A 27,457-nucleotide genomic window follows, 5' to 3' on the forward strand; every position below is an offset into this window, starting at 1 on the left:
AAATGATAGAATGGAATAAATTCTTCTTGGCTGTTGCCTTGGCATGATGCTTCTAGCAGGACATTGCCCTTCTGCAGGAGCAGAACAGAGCTCTCTGTATTTGTTTCACTCCAGAACCAAAATCAGTGATATAAAATGTGCACAACACTTATCCTCCTACAACTACCCTGATCCCCATGAGCTTCAGAGCACGAATGAATATAGGCTCTTTTCCATAATTTTATATGAAGAAAAAAATCCCACTAATCAAACTGAGTGTGTGAAACACAATATGTCACTGTCTCCTCTTGAACTTTTCATTGATATTATAGTTCTCCGGATTGATTAAATATGGCCAAAATAATCATTTCACTTTCATCGCTCTGATGGTCCATTTTTCACCCGTCTCGGCTATCGATTTAGCATGTTCCCCGTGCTGGAGTTTTATTGGACCAATTGTTTGTAATGGGTGAGTAAACAGATGTCAACACAGTTTAAAGAGAGTGGGAAGAGGCACGAATGGCACTTGAAAATCAATAGGATAGAGGTTGAAAATAGCTCTTTGTGGCATGGAAATTCTCCCCACAAATCGTTCTTGCATCCAGATCAGTTTAGTCCCTCAGGAACACTTAGAACTGATGCCTCCTTGGTCAGAAATGAGCCCTGTTGCTTGGGCATTAAAATTCTGTAAAAATGGGAAGCGTGTAAACTCTCTTGAAAATGCATCTGGTAAAACTAGTTATTGTGCTAAGCAAGTAAATCCTGGCTCTGGTCTCCTAATGAACTGAAGAGAGAGACAGGTAAGCCCAAATGAACTTTTAGGTAGATTGAACGCCAGGAATTTGTTTGCATATAACGTCATGTACATATTTCGTATGCGTTAGGCAGCATTTAAAATCCTGAGTGAGGCTTGTAAGGTACACCCCGTCGCACTTTCATTGCTGCGTGCGCAAGCTCATGGGAGGGTACCGCTGCCCTTAGATTGCTGTCTTGGCACACAGCTAACGCAGGTGTTATCTGCACTGCTGATAATCAGCTTCAGATGTGATCAGAGCTCTGCAATCCTTTTCCTCCTGACCTTTTGGCCATAAAAACCCCATTCAATATCAGTAAGAAAATGACTGCTAATATTATAATGACGTCCGTTAATAAGGTGCCTGTCAACCTGGAGCAACCTTTACATCATTCCACGTAGGACTGCAGCTGTCTGAAGTTAAACAGCAGTAAAGAGACTGGGTGTAAATAGACAGCTGGCTTATTCCATAATACTGATGTCCTGGTTTTAGCCTGCTCCTCTTGCCAAGCACTGAATGACTCCTGAAAATTGAGAATGAAACAGAAAGGCTTTTCCCTTCATACGTGTGTGTGTCCATATCCACACACACACAAACACAACGCATTTTTGGTTGGATTCTGAACAGTGGTCATTGCTCTCTGTGGTCTGCTGACCGGGACTCTCCTGATGATGTTAGTTAGCTGTTTTCTGTACATTTCTAACCTGCTGGCTAAGACTTCTCCATACACGTAGTAGTTGTAGCACTGCCTTTTGGGATGGAGGAAGATATACTTGGTTTTCACTGTGTCCTGCAGCTGGCCATTTCCATCCGGAATCTAAAAGCTCCTTGTCCACCAGCCAGGGATGTGGGTGGGTGGGTGGGAAGGTGTCTGATGGTGGCTGTTGCTCCCCTGGAAGCCAGTAGGCATTTTCCATAAAGAGAAGAGAAACAAAATTATTGATTGCACAGTCAGTAATGTTTTGATGCTCTTAGCAACAGTTAATGTTTCAACAGGGTTACATAGCTGTACCTTCCGTGCTTCATTTCCTGTCTGGTTTTATTTTCAGACACACTCCCCTTTTCCCCCAAAGATATAATATCTAAGGATTGTCCAAATTAAAGAGTTCTCCCCTGTAAATTAATGTCTCATATCAAGGACTGGGGAAAAAGCTTTACTCTTAAATACTTTACATAGCTGAAGTGAACATTCCTTGTTCAAATAATTTCAATCAAGTGCCTTCCCTTCCACAGGTCTTGATTTGCTGGAGGTAGTGTCCGGCTTCAAAGCCTCTGGGCTCCTGTCCAGGCAGGGGCCCTGCCTTCCAAAGGCTGTGCTTGCTATGGTCAAGGGAATTTAACGCAGTGAGTGGGGAGAAGTGCTAAAACATGGCTTTAAAATTTGATGCTGGTCTGAGATTTTACTACTTTTTTTTTTTTTTAATCAAAGCTTCTCTCTGATAAACACGTCTTAAGAGAATCTATTTCCAGACTATGCTAAAGAAAGGACACAGCAAGTTATTTTTTCTTCTCTTTCCTGCTAAATAAGAGAAATTCAAAACCCGTGAGATATCACTATTTGCCATATCACGTACAAATATTTAGCAATAACCATATGTTTCTGTGTTTTCTTGAAGGCTAAAATCATTTCTTAAATCATCCTTTCTTTTCAACTTCTGTGTTAAAGTGCCTTTTTGGCAGCCTAAATTGCTGAGTGTTTAAGTGAAATTTGTTTCTAGAGAGAGCCTTTATATCTATGTATATTTGTTGTTTATGCATCTGAGTTCGTTATGAAATAGAGCAGTGTGATGACTGAGAGAGCCAGAGACCTGTGTGGTCCAAAAACACTCTGATTCAGCCAGGCATGCGGGGCTGACCAGGTGTGTCCCATTAGTTTCAACTCTAGAGCATAAAAGGATGAGTGATGAACATTAAGTAAAGTTAGAGAGGGATGCTGGATTGTGTAGGGGGAAAAAAACAACACCGGAAGAGCCTACTGGAGGAAAAGGCAGGTTCGTTTTATGGTTGTTGTAAAAGTTGCAAGTAAAGAACCCCTTAGGGTAAAATTCAGACAATAACCCATTGTGTAATGAGTGGGGTCGGGACCTCACCTTTTAACAATTACCTGCAAAGAGCAAAGCCTTCGCGCATCGAACAGCACTCATAAATTTTGCCAGTCTCGAGCTGCTGTGGCAAGGTGCCAGGAGCTGTAGGGTTGAACCTGTTCTGCATAAACCTTCGCCATTCGGAGAGGAACGCGCGCGCAGAGAGGTGACCAGGCTTGTTTAGATGCACTTTGAAAGCCGTGTTTCTAGGTGCTTAGGTAAAGCTGCAAGAGATGAAATGAAGAAAAAAGAATCCACGCAATTAAGAGCTAGAACGCAAGTATAAAACAAAGATGAATAGAAGATGGGTGGAAAATTCTCCAAAAACTCTGACTTTATTCTTCCAAACGTGATAAGCCTCTAATCCCAGAATATTGCAGTAACCATCCTACTCTGAGAAAGGGCTTTGTAAGAGACCCTGCATTTGGTCCGTGATTCGTAACAGATTTGGAACCACTTCAGTAACTTCAAGTTTTCAAACCACTCTTTAATTGAATAGAAAGTTGTCTTACTTTCTGAGATCAGTGTGACACATCAGCAGCTTGAAATAGAGTTGCAAGCTTGCATGTGGAAAGAAGATTCTTGTCTGAGGATGTCAAATTTCAATACAACCTACTTGGCATTGTCAGCTCTTGGGAGAATCCGAATTCTAAACTTGTAGGAGTGTTGAAGCACCTTGCAAAATTTTCTCTCAGGCAATCACATTAGGATGCATATTGGAAACCACAATGATATAAATATTTAATTCTTATAACTAGGTTCTAAACAGGATAGAAATGCTGGCATAATTAATTTTCAGCCGCTATCTTTTTTCTTTCCCTTTCTAATTAGTAGAGTACAGCTGAGATGCTAGTGCATAATTGATAAAAATGATGTTTTTAATTGTGTATATATGATCGTTCTTACATAGTTACATCAAATGAATTAAATGTCACTGCCGCCTTTAACACAGCCCAAGGGCTAGAGAGGATATAGCAGTCATTTTTTGCTGGCAATAGAGTCATGTTAATGCTCATTGCTCTTCATCTGAAGATATCAAAGACCATTGCAGAGCTGAATAGATTATTCTGCTTCCATAGATGGGGCAATGGAGACAGATTAGAAGACATATTTTGAATCAGGACATCCTTCAATCAAGAGATTAAAATAAGTGAATGATATTAAAACCCCAGCCTAAAAGATTTAGGGAGCAAGCAGAGCCCTGACCCAAGCCGTATCCCAGTGCACTGAAACACGTTGTCCATTGCTCAGGGAGGATGTCCAGGCAGGCAGCATAAATGGCACACTTGATGTTTGCGAAGACACCAGTAATGGCTTTGCTTTCTGGGAGCGCTACGTGCCCAGCCAGGCCTTCCCAGCTGTCCGGAGCTGGGGAAGCGACAGGCACCTCAACCTAAATTGGAAGAGCAATCCTGGCAACACTGGGTAGGTCTCGATCCAAATTTACTAACGAAAAAATATTTGGAGATCTAGAAAACATCAGAATCAGTCTTTTGAAGCAAAGGATTTGAGAACCACAACAGTTTTTCTAACGTGGCTTGGAACATAAAAGTAATGATTTCTTAATTTACCCACCAAGTTGAAAAAATCAATTATTGCACTCCTCAGCTCTAGTGAACTGTTTGTTCCTTAAAGTAACAACAATCGTCTTCCAAGCAAATTAAGTCCAGCAATACTGAAAATAAAATATTCATTAGAAAAGTTATTAGAAAAATAGATCAAATTATATTGAGGCAGTTTATTCTCCATGTTGCTACAAGGTGCTTGTAATAGCATGTTGTCTGATTTTAGGTAACACCAGGACAGCCCTTTGCTGTTCCAGGATGGAATGTTTCCCATCTAATTTCTGGAAAGTCCTACACTGGAGGTAAAAGCATGCACAGTGGTATTTATTCTGCATGACCTTTGCTTCTATTGAGTACAAGAACTTAGGAGGAACAGAATGTAGCATCCGTGTCTGGGGAGAGAAGGGCTGTAGTGTCATGACAGTTGTGAAGAGAGGACTGAAAGCTGGATTTTAGACTTCAGGCGTATCCTATCCGAAAAGCAACACAAAAATTCTTTGCCTTCTGAAGGCACTATGGAGCTGCATATCATTCTGAAGGATGGAGGGGTAGCTTAACACAATACAGAAGGAAACATAATCAAACTTCTTGCTGTTCCCTTTGGGTGCACAAGCTCATGGCTGTTTTGATTTTGTTGTTGTTTTTTAATTTTGTTTTTCCCCCAAACTGGAAAAAAAAATGGAACAACAACAAGGTGGGTCTCCTACCCTGCCAGTGCAGCTGGCACAGAGTTTTAGGCTCCTAGCCTTTAATTCTCACCTAACATCCTGGAGATGGCAGCTGAAAACCCGTCTCCTGAGTACAACTTGGGTGCCTACATCTATTTTGGGAACTTCTGAATACGAAAATGCATGTGCTAAAATCCTGGGATCTCTCCCATCCCTTCCTGAAGATGTGCTTGCCTTTAAACCGACATGGAAATCAAACCAGACTCATCTGAAAGTCAAGTCACAGCGAATCTCAGCCATCACCTCTTCTACTCAAAAGACAACTTTCTATTCAGAGCACAGCTGCCCTGACACTCCTGGACAATTTTAACTCATCCAAATAATCCTTCAGATTAATGTTAAAGAAGCAGTGCAGAGATGGTTCCTGGAAGCAAAATTGGGATCGTTTGACAGAATTTAAAAGGAACAGTTGTAATTATTCTCTGTGATCTCTCTTAAAGTGCAGGGAGAAAGACAGAGAGAGAAAAAAAATTACCTTTATTTGTGTGTCTGTTGATATACTGTGACTTTTTCCTTCCTTCTTTGCATGTGGGAATCTGTAATGCAGCTGACAGTGATTTAGGGTTTTTTAAGTGTTGGAACTAATCTCTGCTTTCTTGGGAATTTTAAGATATATATTGCCCTCATGTTCACTGACCTAGCTAGCTAATGATAAGAAAAAATATTTTCTTTATTAGTTTGAGTAATAATGGGCAGTGTCTGAATAACTGTTAATTACTGCAGACGAGCTCAGTTCATGTGATGAATGTAAACATTGTCTGTGAATAAGAAATTGCATTTGTCACAAAGCAGAGAGTAATACGGACCTGACCTGAGAGCCATTTTTTTAGATTAATTCATGACCTACTTGCAGATACACCGAGCAGTCAGCCAGTTTTAATTTTTGGTAGGAAGTATTTTAAATGTGTACCAACTCCGCAGCAGATCGCGCATTCTGCAGGATTGCTTTTGAATAGAAGAACGAGGTCCTAATTTGGGCTTTGGATAAACAGAACAGGTGGAGGAAATTCTTCCTGGAGATGAGACAGCCCTCGATGTTAACGAAGTAGTCAATATGGGTATGTCTTTTTGTAAGCTGGGCCATATCCAAAACCCTTCTCTGCACAGAGCGGTTTTAACAAGAGGGTTATCCACTTCTGTCACCGCCGGCACTAACCAGCCGCTCTGATTAGCTGCTGTTAAATGGGGAGAAGGGGCTGCAGCTCCACGCTCCATTCAAGGCAGCAGCCCTGTTAGGAAGGATTCTTGAATGCATGCTAAAGTTTAAAGACGTTTTTAAATGCTTTTCAGGGTGGTTTATAGTATACGGTAACTGCTTTTCCGCCTCAGGGCTTTAATTAGGAAATGATAGTGAGCATCTGTGCTTCCTGGCGGGTGTAGGAGACGAGAGGATAGAAAAGCCTCGCGCAGTAACCAGAGCTACAGCGTGGCGGCTTGGTGCCTGCTCGCTGTACAGGGCCGAGAATTTCATCCTCCAGAGATGCCTCTGTCTCTCTTATGTCGTCTTTCTCTTATTATGGAACCATGTACTGAAAATGGGTAAGATGTATTTGATCAAAACCCTCTGACCTTAACGGGGTTAAAGCAACATCCATAGGAAGGAGAGCGCTGCTGGGGGCTTCACCTACAGACAAAGCAAAGCCTGGTTTGTGGGGCCTGAGGGGGTCAGGCCAAACAGCTCAGTCCACATGAGGTGGGGATAGGTCTGGCGTGTGTGAAAGCAGAGCTGTTGTTTCCTGGTGTCCTGATAAGAAAACTCTTAAATGTTGTCAGGGCAAGGCACGGGTTTAAGTGCTGCAGTCTGGGGTTGGTGCCTGTGCTAAATCCAGGCGCCTTGTGGGCTGCCCGCGGTTTGCTGTGTAACAAAGCCTGCCCCAAGAGCTTGTGCTGCGGGAGGTGCTGTGCAGTAGTGTAGGAACTGTAGAAATGGGAGAGAGAAACACCCCCTAATTTTCTGCCATGTGCCCCTTAAGATCACTGACAAGGGCCTGCTTGTTTCCTGATGAAATATTGTGGGTATGTTTTACTCTAATTTTTGTTCTCACGTCTGAAAGCAGGCACCAGTGACATCTGCCAGCCTGTGATTCCTCGTCCCTCTCCAAGCTCAGGTGTCTTGAGATTGTGTCCATACAAATTAAAATACTTGGAGCATTTCTGCTTGAACTTGTATGACATCTTTTTTCAGGTAATTGATAGACACAGATATTGCCAAGACTGGCTGAACAGCGATGGTAAATGATATTGGTGAAATTCTAATAGATCTTTCTGCTGCCCGTTAACAAGAATGAGCACTGTTCAACAGCGAGGTGAAAAGAGGTGCAATGCAAGCTTTATATCAAAGGGGCTTTATTGTCCCCAGAATTTCAAAAGAAGCCATTTCACTACTTACATAGTGTATGGAGAATTTTATCTCTCCCTAAAAAAGTAAAAATCAGAGCTAGAGATGTCTCCGAAAGAAATGGTACGATATTTTCGTATCGACAACAAAAGCTAGTTTGTGCCTCCATTCATCAACGGTGTACAATGATGTGTCATTCTTTTCTTCCCTCTGGTCAATAAGGAGAAAAACAAGTTCAGTGTAAGCAGCATTATAAAAGTCAGCAAAATCTAAATGTGGGTTATGTCTCCCCTGCACCCCAAGTGTCAAATTGCTCCATGTCATTGCTGCAGAGGTAAGCAATGCTGTTTGTGCTCACGGAATTCTCATCAGCATCTTTGCCCTTAGCACCCACAGCTTCAGGAGCAAGGCAAGGGAGAAATGATGGAGGAAATTCCCCTCTTCTTCTTTCCATTTGATCCTTAAGCCTTAAGAATACTTTTCTGGAAACAATGCCAAAGACTGGGCATACGCTCCACGTTCTTCCATTCTTAGTATGATTTAATGCTCACAATATTGGCATATTATGCCAGTTATGCCTTAAACACTCAGAGATCTGTACGTTTGTAGTCCATCATTTGAGGCATTAAAAGGCAGTCCCTGTCGTAGAGAGTTTGCAAGACTGAATGTCTGGTGAAGTTTAAAACATGTAAATAGATGCAATTTTAAAAAAAAAAAGAACAAGAAAAGGGATTTAGTAACAAAAATAACTTCTGAATACCCAAAGCAGTTTGGCGGAGGAGTTGATGCTAAGAGCTTCTGCAGAAACCGGTGTGTGGGGAGAGGAGCAGCCAGTGCCTGGGAGCAGCAGCTCCCCCCTGTCCTGTCCCCACGAGCTCCCAGCTGGCCACAGTGGTGGCAGGGCAGGGACATGGGGACAACGCAGGGAGCTGAGGGGACACGGGGCACAAAGCCAGTGCAAAATGCATTTTGTCAACTGGATTGCTCATGATTTTTTTTTTCCCTGTTCTGGCAACCACTTTTAAGATACCCTTCCCTATTGCTTTGTTGTACGCATCTGCTTACAGTTTTCAACTGGCCAGCTTATATATGAGCTTGCAGTTTTCTCTCTCCTCCTGTCTAATATGAAGCATTTGGCCTTTTGTTCTGGATTGTTTCTTGTCTTCATTACTTTCTTCCATTAATCTATTTCAATAGTGTGTTTCTCTCCCTTAAGTGCAATATTTTCACTTTCTTGAGCAATCGACTAGACCTTTGTTTTTAATAAATTGGTTTTCACAACATTGTGACTTTCCCTGTTGTTTTCAGGGAACTCTCAGGTAAGAAAAGGAGGATTTGGGAGAAGGAGAGTGAGTTTCAGCCATCTCTAGGCTAATTGAGACTAGGGATGAGGGAAATACAGTGCAGTGTGGAACTTGTACCCCGTATACTTTTCATTTGAAACAAATAGTGAAAGCAGTGTATAAGGGGAGAATTTCTCCTCTTGCTCGAAAAGCCTGTGGCAGTTATTTTGGTGTTGACATCCAAGCTGTTTTTTTCCCTCTTCAGGTTTCTTCCTCTTCGGCTTTGTTTTCAGATGCCTTGTAATTTGCATTTATTCTGCTGTGAATGGAAGCAAAATTTGTCACTGTACAATTGTGGCAAAGAATAGGCTGTATAGCAGGTGGGGTGGACGCCCTCCCTCATACCTCAGTTGCCTTCAGACTTGCACTGAATTAGCTAAGCCAGTTCAAGCCTTAAGGGGTTGTGAAAATGGTGCCACAGCTGCCTGGGTGAGGTGTTGCTGTATCAGTCTTGGAGAACAACGCAGTGAAAAGTTTCTCTTTTCTCCCATGACATCCTAAAATATTCTACCCAAACAGGATTTAGCCTAGAAGATGAAACTACCTTAAATCTATGAGTCTCTGGTAGTGGGGAGCAGCAGCATAACCAGATCTTGTCTCCTACCGAAGGACACAGCATAAGGCAGTTCTAAGCCACTGCAAATCCCCTGAACTAGTGCCAGCCGTGGACAGGATGCGGCACAGCAGTGTCCACTTTGTGTCGCCTCCAAACATAAATGAGGTGCTAATCAAAGCCCCCGTCCTTCCCTTTCTCTTTCAGGCTGGTTCTGCCAAAAACAAGCCCCCCTCGCTTTCTCTCACTTTGCTGCTTTTCTTTCCTGTGGGGAGTTAATTCCCCTGGGTCTCAGCAAAGAAGGTGCTGGAAGAGAACTCCATCGTGTTGAAAGGACACTGTGGAGGGATTTCCAATGTTTAGAAAGCATTCTGCCTTACCGCTAGGGGAGAAGGAACCAAAAGGGCAAGCACGTGACAGTGACAGAGCTGAGCAAAGCGTTCACAGCCTCCAGGCCGTGAGCAGTGGGGCTGAGCTCATTGCAGTTTGCACTGTGTTTACTGGAAACTTCGCACGAGGGTCATGCAGTTTTCAGGTGAGCCTTGGTTCAGTCTGTCTGCACACTGGGTCCCACCAAGTTATTTAACTCTGAGATCCCTCCTTGGAGCCTTAGAAAAGAGGTATATATGAACATCTTGCTCGGTTGGCTTAACCCAGCAAAATCAGAAGCCCTTCCTTAATTTGAAGCCTGTGTGGAGCATGTCCTCTCTTAAATACAACCACAGCCAGTAACTGTAAATGAAGGCCATGCTCAGGCTGTATATAGCTTTACCAAATAACTCCAGCTGTAAATGCAGTGGCTAGAAACTCCTCCCATTCCTCGGGCATGTCTTTGTGCGAGGCTGTGCCAGGGATATTCTGGAGGTAAGGATAATTCTGGAGGTGAGATGGAGCTGTGAATCTCCCCTGGGATACTGCCCACACAGCTGGACGTGGGAGCTCCTGGGGGAGGCAGTGGGCACCTGCTCTGCAAACTCGCTACCCACAGAAAGAGTGATGGCAGTAACCACTGCGACCTGAGGCTCAATTGTCTCTTTGCAGGCAAGATTGATCCTGCAGAGTTATTATTGTGCTGGCTCTGGTAGGAAATACAGCAGATCTGGGTTCTCCTGTCTCCTCTACCAAATTCTTGGCTTCTTTTTCTGCTATGTTTTGTATTTAATTGTCTATTCTTATTAGTACTAATACCCTTACATCTCTTGAAAGCTTCTTTAAGGTTGTTTGGTTTCAGCAGGATGGTAACAGCTCTCTGAAAATAAACTCATGCATGAAGCCACATATTTATCTATCAGTTGGCTTTGTCTCCCTTTCCAGCTCTTTGCAGTGGGAGGGCTTTTCTGAGCAGGCTTTGACTAGGCTGAAGCAGCACACAGCGTGTTGGTTGTCTCCACTCCCCGAGGCCTCAGGGGAGCATCCGAAGCAGAGCATGAGCGAAGCCTAGGGAAATCAGGTAAGCTGCAGATGCCAAAGTACAGAAGTGCAAAGAAGCTTAAAACTTCCTCCCCTGCTCTTTCCTTATCGCTCTCCCCAAGAGCAGAAACAGAAGAAATTAGAATCAAGATTAACAACTTTAAAGGGCATACTTGGTGTGTATGTCAGCTGGTGAAGTGAAATGAAAGTTGCTTTTAAGGTGCTCAACAAAACAAACTGCTCGAAGCCCTGGTAAGACGAATTAGTTCGCGGAACAAGTTATCCACTGGGTAGGTAGGAGGTAGCTGCACTCCCGAACTTGAAGGCTGGTTTATCTGTTTGATAGCTTCTCCTGCAACACTTGGATTAACAGCTAAAGCTCTGACCTTTTCCTTGCACTTGTCAGTGTTCAGCACATGCTGAATGTGTTTACATCTTTTTTGTGATTTACTTGTGTTCTAATACTTTTAATCTCTTCAGAAATGCTTGGCATGATCCAAGTCTGTCGATGCTGGTTGCAGTAGACTTGCCAGATTTTTCTCTCCTTTTCTGAGCAGTTGCTTTGTATATTTTTCATCCCGCACCCTTGTTTTTGAAATTTGAGTGGTCAGAAAAAAGCATATTGTATAGTCATTATTCAATAAAGCAAATAAAGGATGCCTTACCCAGAAAAATAACACAGAATAATAGAATTAACAGCAAATAGCAAGTACTGAGCTTATTGGAATTTTCCTTCCTCCCTAGGATTTGAATTTTTATATTTGAGTCATTCTTTTGATTCTTCCTAGGGAGCTGCTTGACTGACAGAACAGGATGTATATTCTAAATAGTTAAAAGCTGTTGTCATCTCATGTACCCACGGCGCATTAACAACGGATATCCAGAGCCGTACCAGGCAGGATAGGGGGCTTCCCTGTCTCAGGAGCTCTCCCGAGGCTGATAACAGAAGAGGATAATTATGGCTGAAGTCTGCTGGCTGCTGCTGTAGCCCAGCCCTGCGTGTTACACACTGCCCTACGTGACGGATGGAACATTAAGGGCTCAAAACTATACATCACCACGGGTACTGCATCAACAAGGGGGAAAGCACCAGATCGCCTAGAGGGAAGAAAGAGGTCTAGAAACAAACAAGCAAAAACGTGGAGGTTTAGAAGCCCCTTGGGTAAATGAATTGCCTTTTCTGAAGTGTGATTAGCAATCAAAAGAAGACAACCTGAGCAGCAGAATTGTCGTTCCTAACCAAATGGACTGTCACATAGCAGCAGGCTCTCTGTCAGAGACTACAGCCCAAAGAAACAAGAAAAGGGGTAGAAATAGCAGGTATTTGACAACTGAAATGATGCTTGCTGTATTGCCGTTGTCCCTGGATTTTGAAAGGCCAGAATCAAAATATTGTGACTCCCCAAATGTCATAATTAGAGTATCTCAGCTCACACTTGTCTTCTCTCTGTGCCTCAGACCTTATGTTTCATCTCTTTAATGTACTATAATTACATTTTCAGTGTGGATCAATTATCTCAGAATAAGGAAACAAATTACCATCGTTATCTCCACTTATTCTTTACATTTTCTTCCAAGCTTTTTTTGTTGTCTAGTTCTCTTCACTAGTGACAAAACTGTAGTTCGCATTCGTGCTCCTTTGTTGTTTTTCTTTTGCCTGAACATATCTTTGGCAGCAAGTTATCTGTCAAGCAAGGAATTGTCCTTCCCTTTGCTCCTATTCCCCACTTCTCGTTGGTGGGAAACTCATTACTTTCTGCATATTCCAATAGGCTTGTTAGAAGTATAGCTCTCAAATAAGACAAAGGATCAGGAGCAGATAGATTCTTTTTAATTTCTTAGGTTCCTCACTAAAGTACTTACTTCAAATTAACATACACTATTTCCACAAGAATAACATTGGTGTCTGCAGGAGTTGGGTTTATTGTGACAGTAATTCACAGGTCAAAGCTCACTTCATCTGCACTGATGTGACAGCTAATGGTTCCTATTACGCCAGTGATCCATGAATTATAGAGTAACTTGTTACCATCCCACTACAACTATAAATAAATCTAATGAAATTAGTGCTTTGAAGAAGTGCATTAGGCTACAATTATAGTTAGAGTCAAAGGCACTAAAGCAGAGAAACTCTACTTCTGAATTTCAGCTGCATCTTGTGATTTGATCATTGGAGAAGAGTCACTGTAACACCACGTACGATGCTGCTGTATTCTGCACTCCCAAAAGGAAAATCTGGTCCTAAAACTCAGTCTTGGTAGGCTTTTTCACCTAAGTTATTAACTTCAGTCTCCAGGACAATTTATCTGAATAAGATAAACTAGATTATGTATGTAGCTTGGGATACTGTGAGAAAATGATTTCTTGTGTTATACTGTTATTATCTGTTCAGGTCTCAGCTGGAATCTGTCAATGAAGCCGAGGCATTCAAGCCTTGCAAAATTCTAAGTTAAGATTTTTTTATGATTTTGCTGCAGGGATTATGTCTTATTTCTTCTGAATCAGCCAAACTTACTTCCAAAATGCTGCACTGAAAAATCAAGTTTACTACAAAAGGAATTACTACTAAGAAAGGCTTATAGTGGTAACTCTTGTAAAACAAACCCTATCTTCCTGCCCTCCTCTCCCCACTTTATGTGGTACCTTTTCTCTTCTAAGTGCTTTTCCTTCCAGTTCTCCCTGTCCCCACTGCACACTGAGGCATTAAACAACTGCAGTGCATATGAAAAAGGCATGCACTTAGTTCAGAATTGCATCCCGACCTGGCAGCTGCTTGAAAATAGTGATTTCTATCAACTGTATTTCAGATTAAAATGCTGAAGTGCTGGAGAAACGGGGTGCGGAAGTACTTTATTTGATAACAAATTATGTTTATGGGTTGAGAAAATGATGTCTTTTCAAAATGGCTCCCAGTGTTCAATGCCTACCTGTTTTAATTACCCAGGTGTGAAAAATAAAAAATTGTGCTTTGTTGAGAACATTTCAAGGACTGCTGATGTCAACAACTAGCAAGGCAACAGCAAAAACCCAGATGGTTAGCGGGAGGCTTTCCTGAACCGTCTAAACAGATTTACTCGAAACTCTTACAAATCCAGAATCCAATACAAAGATTAAAGCTATGCTTTCTTCTGCAGCACTTTATTAGCTTGTGTCGCAAGGCATGATTTTAAAACTGAGGCAGAGTGTAAGATTTGGGCAAATCGTTAATGGCATTTTCTGTTCTTCCCGTTTCTCTTCGCTGATCTGCGCTCCTCTGGGTGACTCGTGTGAGAATTTGATATGCAAAATGACAACAAAGGTAAAGATGAGCAGGCTGCCTGGGTTTAGGCTGTAATGCGGGCATCAAAAGCCGTAGTGATGTGTCAGCTCTTTACTTCAGAAAAGTTTCCTTGCTGCTGTTATTGGCCTGAGCTGCAGCAGAACCCATGAAGTCTTGGGAAGAACAGGGGCCACGCTGCAACTACAGCTGCACAAGAGAAAAGGGGGGGGATTTTTCTTCCTTTGTAAACCCTGTAATTTATGGTCTAGAATGTTCTTTAGTGAATTATTTATTATGACGGGCAGAGACCTGATAGATCAGTGATCCCTGTAATGTCCTGTTGTGGGGTTTCTCTGCCGTTGCATGTCGCTGTGCCTGCAAGGAGGCACGGCCGTTTTGCAGTAAGTGCAGAGACGATGCGAGCCCGCTACACCTGTCTCACATGGGCAGCCAGTTTGCTTCAGGGAATGATTTTAATTTGGGGATTCTCTAGGAGGGCTGGAAATTTATTACCTGGTAGGCTCAGCCACTGCGGTGTCTGGCTCCCACCTCTGGTGTTTCTCCAGGGTGCTCCAGGCAGCAGGAGGCCGGAGCTCACCCAGTGCCACCTGGCTGGGGGAGAGGGCATCAGTGCTGCTCTTCCATTCCTTTCTCTTTGTGCACAGGGAGTCTGCTCTAAGACAGACAAGTGCTCTGCTGTGGGCTGGACTTTGGCCTATGTTGTCTTACTGAAGTGTAGTATTACCATGTCTTTGTGTATCACCATCCGCTCGCTACAATAAATGCCTTGCGGTTAGACAAAGCTTGTGAACGCGATAGCATACTGACTGCAACCTGTATGACACTAGCAGAGATGAAATTCCAAGGCTTTCCCAGTATTTCTGGGGGATTTTGCCCTCAACCAGCTGCAGCTGAACTCACAGAAGCTTGAGGCTTGTTTTGAGATCTGCAAATGGTATCTGCAGTGCCCTGTTAGGGAAATGAGTGATGCCAAGGGGACTCCACCAGAGCTCTCTGATGAATGGTGTGCCAGAAAGGAAATTGCTGGAATTGGCTCTTAAGGAACAGGAACTGCTTCGTGGCTCCAGCATCAGGGCTGAGTGGTGATATCATTAAATGCCTTTGGCATTCATTACCTTCTCCAGTTGGAAGGGCGGTTACCAGCATTGAAAATGACGGTCATATATTAGGGTCATGAAGAGCAATCCCGTTAGAGAAGTAGGAGAGAGAGAGGCCTGTGAAACCCAGGCTTAATCTGACAAATCTCTCTGTAATGAACTCCTGTTGCTTCAGGGATTAGTCTAGGTGAAGGTATTGATGGAAACACAAGTGTTCACTAATAACCAAAATATGATCCCAAACTTATTGTTAATAATTGTATGTGTTAGTGTACTGGAACTGCCTTTGTTTTCCAGAGCTCAGAAATAAAGGCTGCCGGCCCTTCTGAGGAGGCTGAGGGTTAAGTGTTTGTCTCGGGGAAGTTTCCTGAGAGTAGTTGTCTAATAAACACTCCGTGCTGGAGGGGAAAACAAGTGATATACATTGCAGTACAGCAATATAATGAATTAGTTAAAAGCAAACAACCCCCAAAACAGTAGATTGCCAGGGCAGGTCTGTTTCTGCCAAACAATATTTCTGTGCCAACTTCCCAAACGAAGCACAGCCAAAAATAGTAGTGCAATAACTCATCGTGAAGGGAGAAAGCTATTACAAGGGGGATGAAGCAGCAGCAGTCTCTCACCGGTGACCCTAGATTATGGGTCTGATTCTCAGTCCTGGGGCTTGTGCAGTGCCTTACTGCAGTCCTGCACGCTGTGTAAGGTGCTAACTAGGCAGGGCAGTCTTCTGCCTCTCTGCATAAGTGCAAAGTTGAGCCAAGTGGCCGAGGAAGAACTGAACTCAGTGAGCCAAGTGGCCGAGGAAGAACTGAACTCAGTGCTTGTTTGGCTGATAGTACTGCTGCATCGGTGGGGCCAGCAGAAGTGATGGGAGTAGCTCCCGTGTGCTTACAGGTTTAGTGCCTTTGCTCGGGGGGTGATGCAGCACTGGCACTGCTCGGTGACATCAGGAACACCTGAGGCGTTTTACACCACGGAAGATAAAGTTGTCTAAGGTGAAATAGGGCAGGTGTAAAGGGTGACTTCTGCAGTCTGCTTTCCTGTTACGAGGCTGCAGTCGTTGCTGGATCTACTGTCAGCAAATTAAGGTGAATCAGGAGGAACATTGGCCGGACACAGCTCATTCTGGTCGCCCTGCCAAAGCCAGATGTCTCCATTCACTCCTTAACAAAGAAACAGCCTGTCTTGCCAAACAACTAAAATAAGATTCATCAGCAACATGAAATTCAACTTATTACACGCCTGAGTAACCATTAGTGGAGGAGAAGGTGATGCACGATTGCTGCCTGCAGTGTGTGGTTAGTGAGGGAGAAGCGCCGGTACCTCAGTAGCGGGCAGTAACAGCAAACATCTGCTTCATTTGCAGTTTCAGCGACGTGCAGGATCTGTCCTCTGACATCCGTATTCAGAACCAGGTCGTTCTTCTCATCAGACTCCTTTGCGCCATCTGGATTTGCTGAGAAATGATTTTGCAAGAAAAAAAGCTGGGGGGAGGATCATTACGCAGCTGTCGGTGGCAGGTAATACCCGTACATACGCGTGCTGAAAAGGTCACGGGAGTTGCAGTGTTAAGGGGCTGCTACAAAGCGTACGTACTGCCAGGCTTCCTGGGCCCCAGCTGAGGCTTCATGGTTCTTGCTAGACCTACCAAAACTGAAAACTAGTATATACATGTGGAAATAGAGGTTACCTTGAGAATTTAAGTAATAGTAATATACCGAGGTTAAAATGGACCTTGAGTGCATTTCCTTCTCCTTCCATTCCTTCCTTTTTTCAATGCATTCTTCTCCCCTAGTCACCAAGTAACTTCCCTTGAATATTTCACAGATATCCCCTGCTTCAGGGGTGAACTGCAAACACTGTGATCTCTCCTGTGAAGGAAGAAAGGCCTTAGTGGAGAAGCAGAGGCATTTCTGAATCTGGGGAGGGAGGCACTTGAAGTAATCCCTTGAATGTATGTTTCATGACCACAGAGTGCCAGAATTTCAGATGTTTCCCTTAAGTTTTAATTTCTCAGCCTGATATACCCAACTCTGAGGCACTGGACATCACATACCCGACTTCTTCCATTGCCTTAGGTAAAAATATTTTATAAGCAGCATAAAGAACAGGTGTTTTTAGGACCATGCTGTGAGTAGAGATCCTCAGCCCTTTCTGCAGTGAAAATAGACTACTCTCTCTGTTTGCATCCTCTCCAAAGGTATTTACTAAGAGATGCTACAGCAGGACTAAACAGCTATCTGCTTCCTTCTGTGCTATTGTAGAGAAGAGGTTGCAAACAAGGGCTAATGCGGTGGTTTACCTGATTGCAGTGTGTGGGATTGCTTCTCTTGGTTCATCCCTTGGATGCTATAGTCGAAGCAACAACCACTGTGGTTGCCAGTCTGGTGGTGCATCAAATATTTGGCAGTTACTTTTGTCAAGAGATCATGAGTCCATCCTGCACTGTAAGCAATTAAAAAAAAAAAAAAAAAAGGAGGAAAAAAAGCTCATTTGCCCTTCCCTTCCTCAAGTTTTCACTTTGGTTTGATTTGTTTTTCTGAATTTATTCCTATTTTCACCATTAACAACACCAAGAATTCAGGATGTGAACTTTAATGGAGTCCATGTTTTACTCTGCAGTCATCAAGGGGGGACGGGACAGGACGTCTTTCTGTGTACATCTCTTAGTGCTTCAGCACCACACCGAGTGGGAGCCGTTCACACGGCACAGGCTCTCCCCCGCTCCCCCATGGGCATTAGCTCATTGACAGCAGCCTTGCAATTACAGGATGCTAAAAATCATACCCCTGGGCTGCTAAACTGCCAGAAAATGTCAAACCACTCTGTGTGTAAAAGCCAATAGTAAGACACTTAGCCAAAAACACAGAAATTGGCATAGTGTTCTGTTGCTTCAGATCTTTACTGCTATTTCACATGAAGGGTGAGCAAGGTTGGGAGACACGGTAACAAGCTGCCAGTTTTTTTCCGTACCTCCCAAGGGAAAGCTGCATTTCTAGAATAAGATCCACCCTCTGTACCCGGTGGTGCAGGATGCACAATAGGCACTGCACTTTTCACAGAAGCAAACTGGGATCTGTCCTGCTTCTGTTTGTAAAGGACAGCCCCGGCCAGTCTCGTGTAGCCCCTGGGAATCTGTTGCATTGTACTTAATTGGAAGACGAGATGGCATGATAGGTTTTTTAATTTTGTTCAGTGTCTGAGAACAGTAGGGAGAGGAGCAGCAAGGGTAATCCATAAATTGGAAATAAAATATTAATAACTCTGGAGGAAAGTTCTTAGGGACTCTCCACACATATTGTGGCATTCATCTCCAGCAGGGAGCTGAGCAGAGCACCAGCAGGGAGGACGCTGCTCCCTCTCCAGCTCTGCCAGCGACTCCTTCCGGCGCCCTGGGCCGCTCGCTGTGACAAGGCTCGTTCCCATCCTGAGCAGGAGCTGACCACAGCCGTAAATTGAAATGCAACCATTCATAATGATGCTGGAACGCTTCTCGTGGTTGTAAAGTGATCCAGGACCCTTCGATGTGAAAGGTGCTCTGGCAGCTGTGATATATTGTCACGCATTTTGGCTTGCAAGCAGTAATCTAGTCCCAAATAAATGGGAGAAACATGAGCAGAATTAGAAATTGTATTAGAGAGGGAACAAAATTTGGGATAAAGCCGCGAGAAGTCTCGAGTAGGAACTATTCTGGAGGAGAGGGGATGTGTCATACTTCCAGTCTCAAGGGATGTTACTTAGAAATGTGTGACAAACTCAGGGCTAGCCACATTTGTGTGCTGAGTAGTTAAATAACTTCAGGATTTTCTAGATGAGCATGTTCTTTGGGATTATGGTTAACTGGCATGCTTGGTATTTAGATCTATGACATCTTTCACAGAACCTTTGTACGGTGTTCATGCAAATATGTGTCCAGTATGACTTTATGCAGCAGAGTCATATTCAGCACTCCAGAACAGGGATTTGCAAATTATTATTTTTTCTTTTTTTTCTTTCTTTTCTTTCTTTTTTCTCTGTCTGAGTGTCTGCAGTTTAGTAAGAAATGATAGAATTAGTCACCCACATGAAATTACATCTATTTTTACTTAGCAGTCACTGAAATGCCAAAGTATTCTTAGCTGTCTTTGAAAATTCACGTAGGATATTAGGTAAACACTACAAATTAGATGTAAATGGAATCAGAGAAACAGCTGTCGCCTCTTTTGCAAGCTGATTAATTTTTTTTTCTGAGCCATAATAATTATATTTCAGCGTGTTCCCCCCATCAGGCTCTTTAAACACTGGCTGCAGTGGCTGCACCTCCTGCGTGGAGAGGCTGGGGGGCAGTTCCCTGGCAGTGAATTTCTGTTCATCCCCAAACCGTTCGGCATGCCCGCACCTCAGCAACACGTAGCGCTCTCCCCGAACCTTCTGTGGTGGGATTCTGTCTGCTGCACGCAGGAGCCACGATGCATTGAAACGTGGCCACTTATTTAGCGACTGAATTTCCTGGAGCAAGTCCCTGCAGCCCCCCAGCCTATTTCCAAGCCCTGTGCCCATTTGCCAGGCATTTCTTAGCTTCCACTGTCCTCTAGTGGTGCTTCATTCAAAACCCTCCTGTCGGCTGCTGGCTGTGCTGCATCCAAGCCTGCCCATGCCACCTGTACTCGGGGTTTCTTCCCAAGCTGGATTCGGACCCAGGCTGGGGAAATGAGGTGCTGGAAGTTTGTGGGCTCCTGGCAGCCGGGTGGCTGTCTCGGGTGAGAAGTGCCGTCTGAAGATTGCCTTTCTCCACCTCCTCATCAGCCCCTTCCATTGAGACCCCGGGCTTTGCAATCCAGAAAATGAAAAGCTTGAAGGCGTGCCTCCACCTCTTCTCCAAATCTTCGTTGTCTCACGGAGCGGTGTCCAAGCCACTGGTTTGGAGCGTGGTGTCCTAGCTGGGGATATACGTGTGTGCTAGTACAGATACCGCCACAGTCAGTCTTCCTAGTTACAATTTATTTCAGTGAGAACAGGTGTATTTTTTTTTTAATTTTTTTTTTTTTGACCCAGGCTGTAATTATTAGATTAGTGTGGATGTGAGTAGTAGCATGTAGATGAAATCTCCTGGCTTGGTTCTGTGCCATACGAAGGGAGTGCTGGAGCTGCTGCCAGTGTGCGGTGTGGCAGCGGGTGCCCGGCTCAGGGCTTTGCAGCTGGGACTCGCCAGAGGGGGGCTGCACTTCGGGTGCACGGAGCAGCAAAATGCTTCAGGGCAGTAACAGGAAAAGAGGCTTGCAAATATAAAATATTAACTAGCCTTTGCTTTTAATAAACCTGATTACTCTAAGGAAATCGTTAATGTTTGTTGCAGTGTGACTAATTTTCTCGTATTTCCTGAATTCGCTTTATGAGTATGTCTTATTCCTCATCTGCATTAGAAAACCAGGTGAATATTTTACAAAATCACCATTTCAGTAGTATTCAAATTATTTTATCAGTATTCCTACAGATGATGCAATCATCAGAATGAATAATTCTCAGACAGCTTTTATTCAACAAGCCTAAGCCCAAATTCCACAGAGACTTAGGTGTACACTTAACATTTCTCAGGGGAGCAATCCTGTTGGATTCAATGTCAATATTTGCATGAGTGAAAGTCAACACATTTGTGGCTTTCTCCTCTCCTTACATAATATTACAACCTTGAATTAATTAGATGACTGATACATTGATTTATTTTTTTTTATTTCCTCCTTTAAGCTGACTGTGACATGCTAAACTGCCAGTTGGGTTGGTTGTGAAAGCTTAGCTATTGCCTGTGATCTTGGTGTTTCATGTTGGGATAAAACATACAAACACTTCTAACAGTGCTTTCATGCAAGGATTTCCTAGTACTGTTGCTTGGTTGTTTTGTTGTGGGGTTGGTTTTTTGTTTGGGTAAAAGGATGGCAATCCATTAATTTGCCTGTTGTTGAACAAAGGATAAGGTGTTCTCCAATCCTTTATCTGCCTTTCCTAGCACACAAGATCTGCAGTGGATATGCTCTTCCGATACAGATTTTGTATCCCATCCTAAGCTTTTATTATGGAATTTAGCCTATAATATTGTGAAATTTTAATATAGGTTGTCTTTCTCTGCAGTTCCTTTTCTTGAGTAGTGGCAAAAAGTGGGATACAGCAGAGTGACTGGTGAAGACAGGTTTAAGGATACAGTGATCAAAATGGTTGTAGTAGGAAAAAAAAAAAAGGAGGCTAATGGTAACATCTGACTCCAAGAGTACCTGAGGCTGTGGTTTCTTAATTGCTTTACGGTGATTTGAACACAAGTTGCAGCCTGCCTCATGCAGGTGCCTGGATGCTTGTGTGGGTGACTCAGGCCAGGATCAGTCCCAGTTAAAAAACAATTTAAAAAAAAAAAATTGGGGTTAACTTACAGAAGATGTGAAATGACACCCCAATTCAGGTGTTCTGAATCAGTATCTGAAGCGACCTGAAGGCTGCCATCTGTGTAGGACCCAGACTCCCAACCTAACGTGCTCTGAGTTGTATCTAAACCAAACAACTGAAATAGATGGGGTGAGGCCCTATTCGTAGCCATTAATTTACCTGGGATACCTCTATAGTTAATGAAGACAAAATCCTGCACCTCAGAGGCTAGGCAGAGCAGGAGCTTAATTTAGCTGCTCAGGCTCCTCACCTGGGAGGGCCTATCTTTCTTTATTTGCTGCAGAAAGGAGCCTAGGGAGTTCAAACTCACTGGGCTGACAGAAGTCCATATGAATCCCTGCTATCTCTGCATTCCCTCAATTGGTGTTTTTTTTGTTGTTGTTTTGTTTTGTTTTGCTGTGGCTTGCTGCAGTGTAGTCACTGTTTATAATGGATATAATGCCCTCAGGAACTGCAACAAGTGCATGCAAACTTAATACACAGGGGTGTAATGGAGGAACTCATCTACAGCATATGAACAGGTACAAGAAAGACCTATGCCACTATGACCGTACTGTTTTCTCTCCTGCAGTGTTGTTTGGATATGAATATGAAGGATATTTACTGTGCTCTTCAGCAAATATTGTTGACGTCAATATTTACAAGTGCATCAGCTATGGATTAGCAGTATTCGTTCTCTCTGGAATAATGTTTTCTGTTCTCACTGGAGAGCCTTCTAAAAGAGGACCTTTAACCTTTGCAAGCAGCTTTTTCTACCCTTTCGCCTCTCATGAGCAAAAGAGAGCATCTGAGTGTTAATTAAATTGGAGAGGGGGAGGGATTCAGGGACAGCCAAAACACCATGAGGCTGCTGGAACAAATTAATCTTTGGTGTAACTCAAAGCTCCTGGAAAAGACCCACAGGAGTTAGTGGGATCTTGCTGTTGAAGTCCTTAGCTATCCAGGAGAAGCTTTGTCTCCTCTATAAAACTATAGGTCTTTAAATGCGCAGTAGGATTGCATGTTTGGGTATCTGAGCCGCCCCAAGATAGGGGTCCTCGGAGGTGTGACCCCCATGCACTAGGCAGGAACGGTGTCTGTCTGAAGTGTCCAGGGTATTTTTAATGTCAGCCACCAAAATTAAAGTGTTCTTGAACACAAGGAGGAATAATCCGAAATCTCCAGTATTAACTGAAGACCAGTTTTCTTTCTTAACTGTACTTTCAGTGCTGCATTTCAAGGGGAGTTAAATATAAAATATATCTTGTTATTTAGCCAACACTTTAGTATGCCAGTGTTAACACCAAAATGCTGCTCAGGAAAGTGCTTGTCTGTGTGTGTGCTTATGTGAACTTTTATCCAACCTGTACAGTTGTTGAGATAGTTTAGGAGAAATAACAGTAATTTCCCTCATGGTTTCATTCCAGTGGTTTATTTCTCCAGGTTATGCCATAAGCTTCTTCAGGGGAAACTAAAGAGCCAGACTTATAAAGGGAACGGATAATTTCATTGCAAAAAAGAAAACAACAAAACTAGCATTATGCATGTTAAGTTAAGGGTAAACAAATCTCATGCTTCAGGGCACAAAATGATTTCCTATTGGGCTCAGGAAAGATGTTTTTCTCCATGTAAAGCATTGTACGGTTGGCTAGACGTATTACTAAGGGGTTTATTTGTTCTTTTGCTGCCCTCTGAAGCATCAGTTTAGGAAGCTTCGTTTTAGGTTATGCTAGAGGCAGGATGCCAGACATTGTTATAATTTTACTTAGCATCAAGAAGCATGCACTATAAACTTCCTGCTCCAGCAGACCTGTGATGCCTGCAGATGAATAATGAAGGAGTCCCTCAAAAGCAGGCCAGACTCCAGCTCTGTGATCCAGCATTGGCGTGTCCAGACAGGGATGGAGCTGCTACTCCCTTTTATATTCAGGGAAAAACAACAAAAAAAAAAGGTTTCTTCTATCCCATTTTCCTTACTCTTTTTCTTCTGCTGCTTGTAGGGCGCAAGAAGTTGGAGTTACTGTAGGTGCCTGAGACTCCCAAGATACGTTATTAGGGTGGTCATATTCAACCATGCCATAACGTCTGCCTGCCAGGTCCACCTCAATACCCCGAAGGAGCTACTGTAGGTGAAGCAAAGAGATTTTTGTCTGTTTTCAGCTGAGGGCCCCAAGCATCCTGCCTGCATCCTACCTGCTCTGTGCAGAAAGTGCCTGCAGCTGCTGCTACCCAGGACCGCCTCCATGCTGCCTGGCTTCAGGCGCTGCCAACCCACGGTGCCTGCAGTTGTTCAGCCTGGGACTGCAGCACAAAGACAGGCAGACATAAAAGCAACTTTGAAAGTCCCAGCGAGAAACACCCGTGTTTGATACCTGAAGTCAGAGTTTCCTTTAAGGAAATGGAAAGAAAGAGGATTCACTCTAATAGCCTTGGTAGTTTCTGCTTCTAAGTGGGCAGACCACGTAATTTGGTGGAAACAGAAGGAAGCAGAACCTGTGAATGCAGCAAAAGCCACAGGAATTTAAATGTACGTAGTTGGGAAATTCAGCAACAGGAAAAGGAATGCTTTCAGTTAAAACATTTGCATATACCATATGAGCTCAAATTCGATTCTGGTGTTTGTCACGCTTGTTCTGTAGAAGTCACCTCTTCTCTCTGTGCCTATATTCTGCATTTGTAAAACGAGGGTGACAACACCACCTTTGCCCAATTTAGGTTGCAAGCTGCTACAGCCTGGGGCAGTTGCTGTATGCAGAGCTTAACACAGTATTTAGTACAAACAGCCACACTGCTTTCCAGACAGGAATGATCTTGTTGAGAATAAGGCTGAAACATTTTTCCCTATCTAAAAAAAAGTCTGGGTTTTCGTTACTGTCTGTCATTTCCTCTTCTCTCTAGCTGGACTGTTGTATTTTTGAAACCTCTGACAGCTCCAGAAGTAATCGCAAACATCAGCCTGGGCACAGCTATTTTTGTAGTGATTTTGTAGTGATCGGTATTAATTTGCTGGGGGGGAGGTCTGCATGCGGATCCATGAGCGTTTTGTTTGGGTGATGGATGACGAGCCTGACAGCTCCGTGTCTCAGGATCTGTCATAGCGAGGATCAATTGCGTTGAGCTGTAATTGCAGCCTTTAAGATAAAACCGCCTTTCGCAGCGGGGCTGGGGACATCTCCATTACTGCAATCTCGCCGGCACCGTTGTGCGGCTCAGCCAAGGCTATCTCTGCTCTGCACCGGTTCCTGCAGACAGGCAGCTCAGGCTGTGGCTGTGACAGCTGGAGTACAGCACGCAGCTCCTGTAGGTATAGCTGAGCTACCTCGGGCGGCAGAGTTCTGGCAACTGAAACTTTGCTGCTAGTTTTCAGAGTGTGTGCAGGAGCTGGGGAGCTGGCAGGACACCAGTTCGTGTTGAAATCCTACTGGCACGTCCTTCTGCAGGCCATTTAGATGAAAGCAGGATCACGTGCATCTGGGTTCACCCCTTACAGCCTGATGTAAATTTATGTTCTCCATATCTCCTAGGTCTCCTAGGAGTCTTCCTAGTGCCATGTAGACATGTTTGACTTGGGCAGGGATGAGAGGGAAAGAGTCGGTCCTGGACCAGAGGAGAGGAGAGGAGGACATCCTTTGGCATGAGGGTGTTGTGGGGTGGTGAGGAAGATGCTTCCTCATGCAGACGATGTCTGGGGGGTTTAACATTGCCCTCTTCCAAATGTTTGCCTTATAAGTTATCCATGTGCTCCACTTGCTGCACAGCAGAATTGGGATGAGTTGGACCTGAGAAGGACTTGGTTTGAGAATGGAAAATTCAGTTGCATGTAGCAGGATTTGCATGTTACGAAGGGAGGTGGCCATGAAATAAGATCAACAGCCACTAGTGGCTGGAAGAGATGCCTTGTTTGAAGGTTAAATGGGTTACTACTTTTATTTGAAATACATTTATACTCTGCTTGAGGCACTTTTTTAATCATAAAACTACACATATTTCTTTTCTAGGGAAGGTAGCTATAATTTCCTGAAATTTAAAACTTCTGAAGAGCAGCAGATTGCAATTTCAGGGGCACCTTGTCCTTAATAGATACAAATACTGCATCTCCATTGAGCGTTGCTCTTCAAATTAGCAATTCAACCCTTAGTCTTTCGATCAAACAGTACTAAATAAAAACAGCATTAAACTTTTGCTGTCACTCTTCCTTGAAATGGAACATAAAATGGAGAAACTCTGCTGCTGGTGCCTGCTCCAGCAATTCCACATTACTTTGTCAAAACCTTTTAATGTTTTAACATGAGTTTCTGAATTGCAAATAGCTGGTCTTAGCAGTAATAAAGAACTCCTACATCACTTCTACCACGGACCTCAACACCTTGTACAAATGTTACTTTAAAACAGGCCACTTAGATAAAGAGGAAATTGAGGAATGGAAGACAAGATCAACCTGGGAGGAGCTGTGTTACCACTTGCGGTGCAGCCGAGGCCACAGATCCCACTGAGACTTGTACCACTACAGCACGGCATGATGTAAGCACCACCTAAAAAAAAGGTCCCACCTTGAAGACTTTGTGCTCCACACTGACAGAAGGACAGAGGGAACTGCAGTCATCAGTTTGTAGCTGGGAAAGCAAGGACCTTGGCAAAAATCATGCCAAGAGTCTGTAACAGGAATTATGTTTTCCTCATGAGAGTACTGGTATCTTAATCCCAAGACATTGTTCCTTCTGCTTCTGGTACAGCTCTTCTGTACAGAGGATGGGACCTTTAGCCTTCAGAAAATCAGCTCCTTGTGTACGGAATTAAAGATATCCATCCGTAGATGTCTACCTGTCAGCTGGCTGCCTAGGAAAGCTTTATAATCAATTGTGAGAACTGGGAACTTCTACATTTATCTCGTCTTACCTTTTGCAACTAGATTGTAGTCCATAGCAAAAGCTGCAAAGCAAGGTTCCTGTCACAACTGCTGAAAGCTGACTTAGAGGTCAGGTTTTCCAGGTGCCGTTCATTTCTGTGCAATGCCCTCTCGATTTGACACCATGCATTTTACCCTTACCAACAGCAGGAGATCCTCACAGTTCTTGGCATGGAGCAGGAGGCCTCCCGTCCTTCCCTTAGTAGTTCCTGTTCTGGAATATGGCGTAATGTCTTCTCCACAGTGGTTGAATGAGGCCATAAATGCAGCAGATGTGCCCACCAGGAGGTAACCTCAATGTGTGGAAGTATCAAAAATAAAAATGTGGAGGAGCAGTTATGGTTAGAGCTCTGCAGTGCTCCAGCTGCTGCAATAGCTCCTGCAGCTTGGCCACAGCAGAGCACCTTAAAGCAGTTCTCACTTGGAGATACTTAATGCCACAAATCAGGGAGGAAAGTGGCAAGGTGAAAAGGCAGGAGTCACTGTGAACCTTCAGCATAGTTTGGGCAGAGGAGAAAATTGACTGAATACATTTTATTCTTCATCATGTAATGCTGTGCTGGATTTTTTGCATGGAGCTAGTTCAGTATAAAAGAAAAATAAGCTCTGAGATTCAAATGTCTCCCAGTGTAAGAGTTTACCTGAAGGGGGAGGGAAAACATTAGGTCAGAAACAACTCCTGTCTTTTTCCGCTGCCAAATTTTGACGATAAAGGATTCTTGCAGGAGATGTCAAACCAAATTTGTATTCGACTTCATTTACAAACATATGGAGAATGTTCTGAGGAAGATAGGAGTTGACTGGAAAATGCTCTTCCAGGCAGATTAGGAGGCACTGAGCAGTTGTGCCAGGTGGCACATTCGGAGGACATTTGCTACCTGCTAACGCGGGTTGCTTGAGGAGCCCACCCCAGGCGGGGCACGGTTGCTGCAGGAGCTGGCAGGCTGTAATCCAGCACCGGGCTCTGCGACAGCCTGGAAAGCTTTGTTT

General features: G+C 43.7%; 1 protein-coding gene across 5 annotated transcripts in view; it reads left to right on the top strand.

Annotated features, from left to right (window-relative positions):
• The window catches only part of TOM1L1 (target of myb1 like 1 membrane trafficking protein), a 428,506-nt gene that overhangs the window by 342,309 nt on the left and 58,740 nt on the right, over window positions 1–27,457 (top strand). For 3 of the 5 annotated variants that reach the window (XM_013178890.3, XM_013178887.3, XM_048064451.2), the window contains one exon: window positions 16,538–16,691. In XM_013178890.3, the coding sequence (XP_013034344.1) occupies window positions 16,635–16,691 (57 nt within the window). In that variant the 5' untranslated portion in view covers window positions 16,538–16,634. Of the gene's footprint in view, window positions 1–16,537; window positions 16,692–27,457 lie in introns of those variants that run through there. The other 2 variants (XM_048064452.2, XM_048064453.2) reach the window with 2 other exon arrangements.

The sequence above is a fragment of the Anser cygnoides genome, chromosome 19 (assembly GCF_040182565.1).
Source record: "Anser cygnoides isolate HZ-2024a breed goose chromosome 19, Taihu_goose_T2T_genome, whole genome shotgun sequence".
NCBI lineage: Eukaryota > Metazoa > Chordata > Aves > Anseriformes > Anatidae > Anser > Anser cygnoides.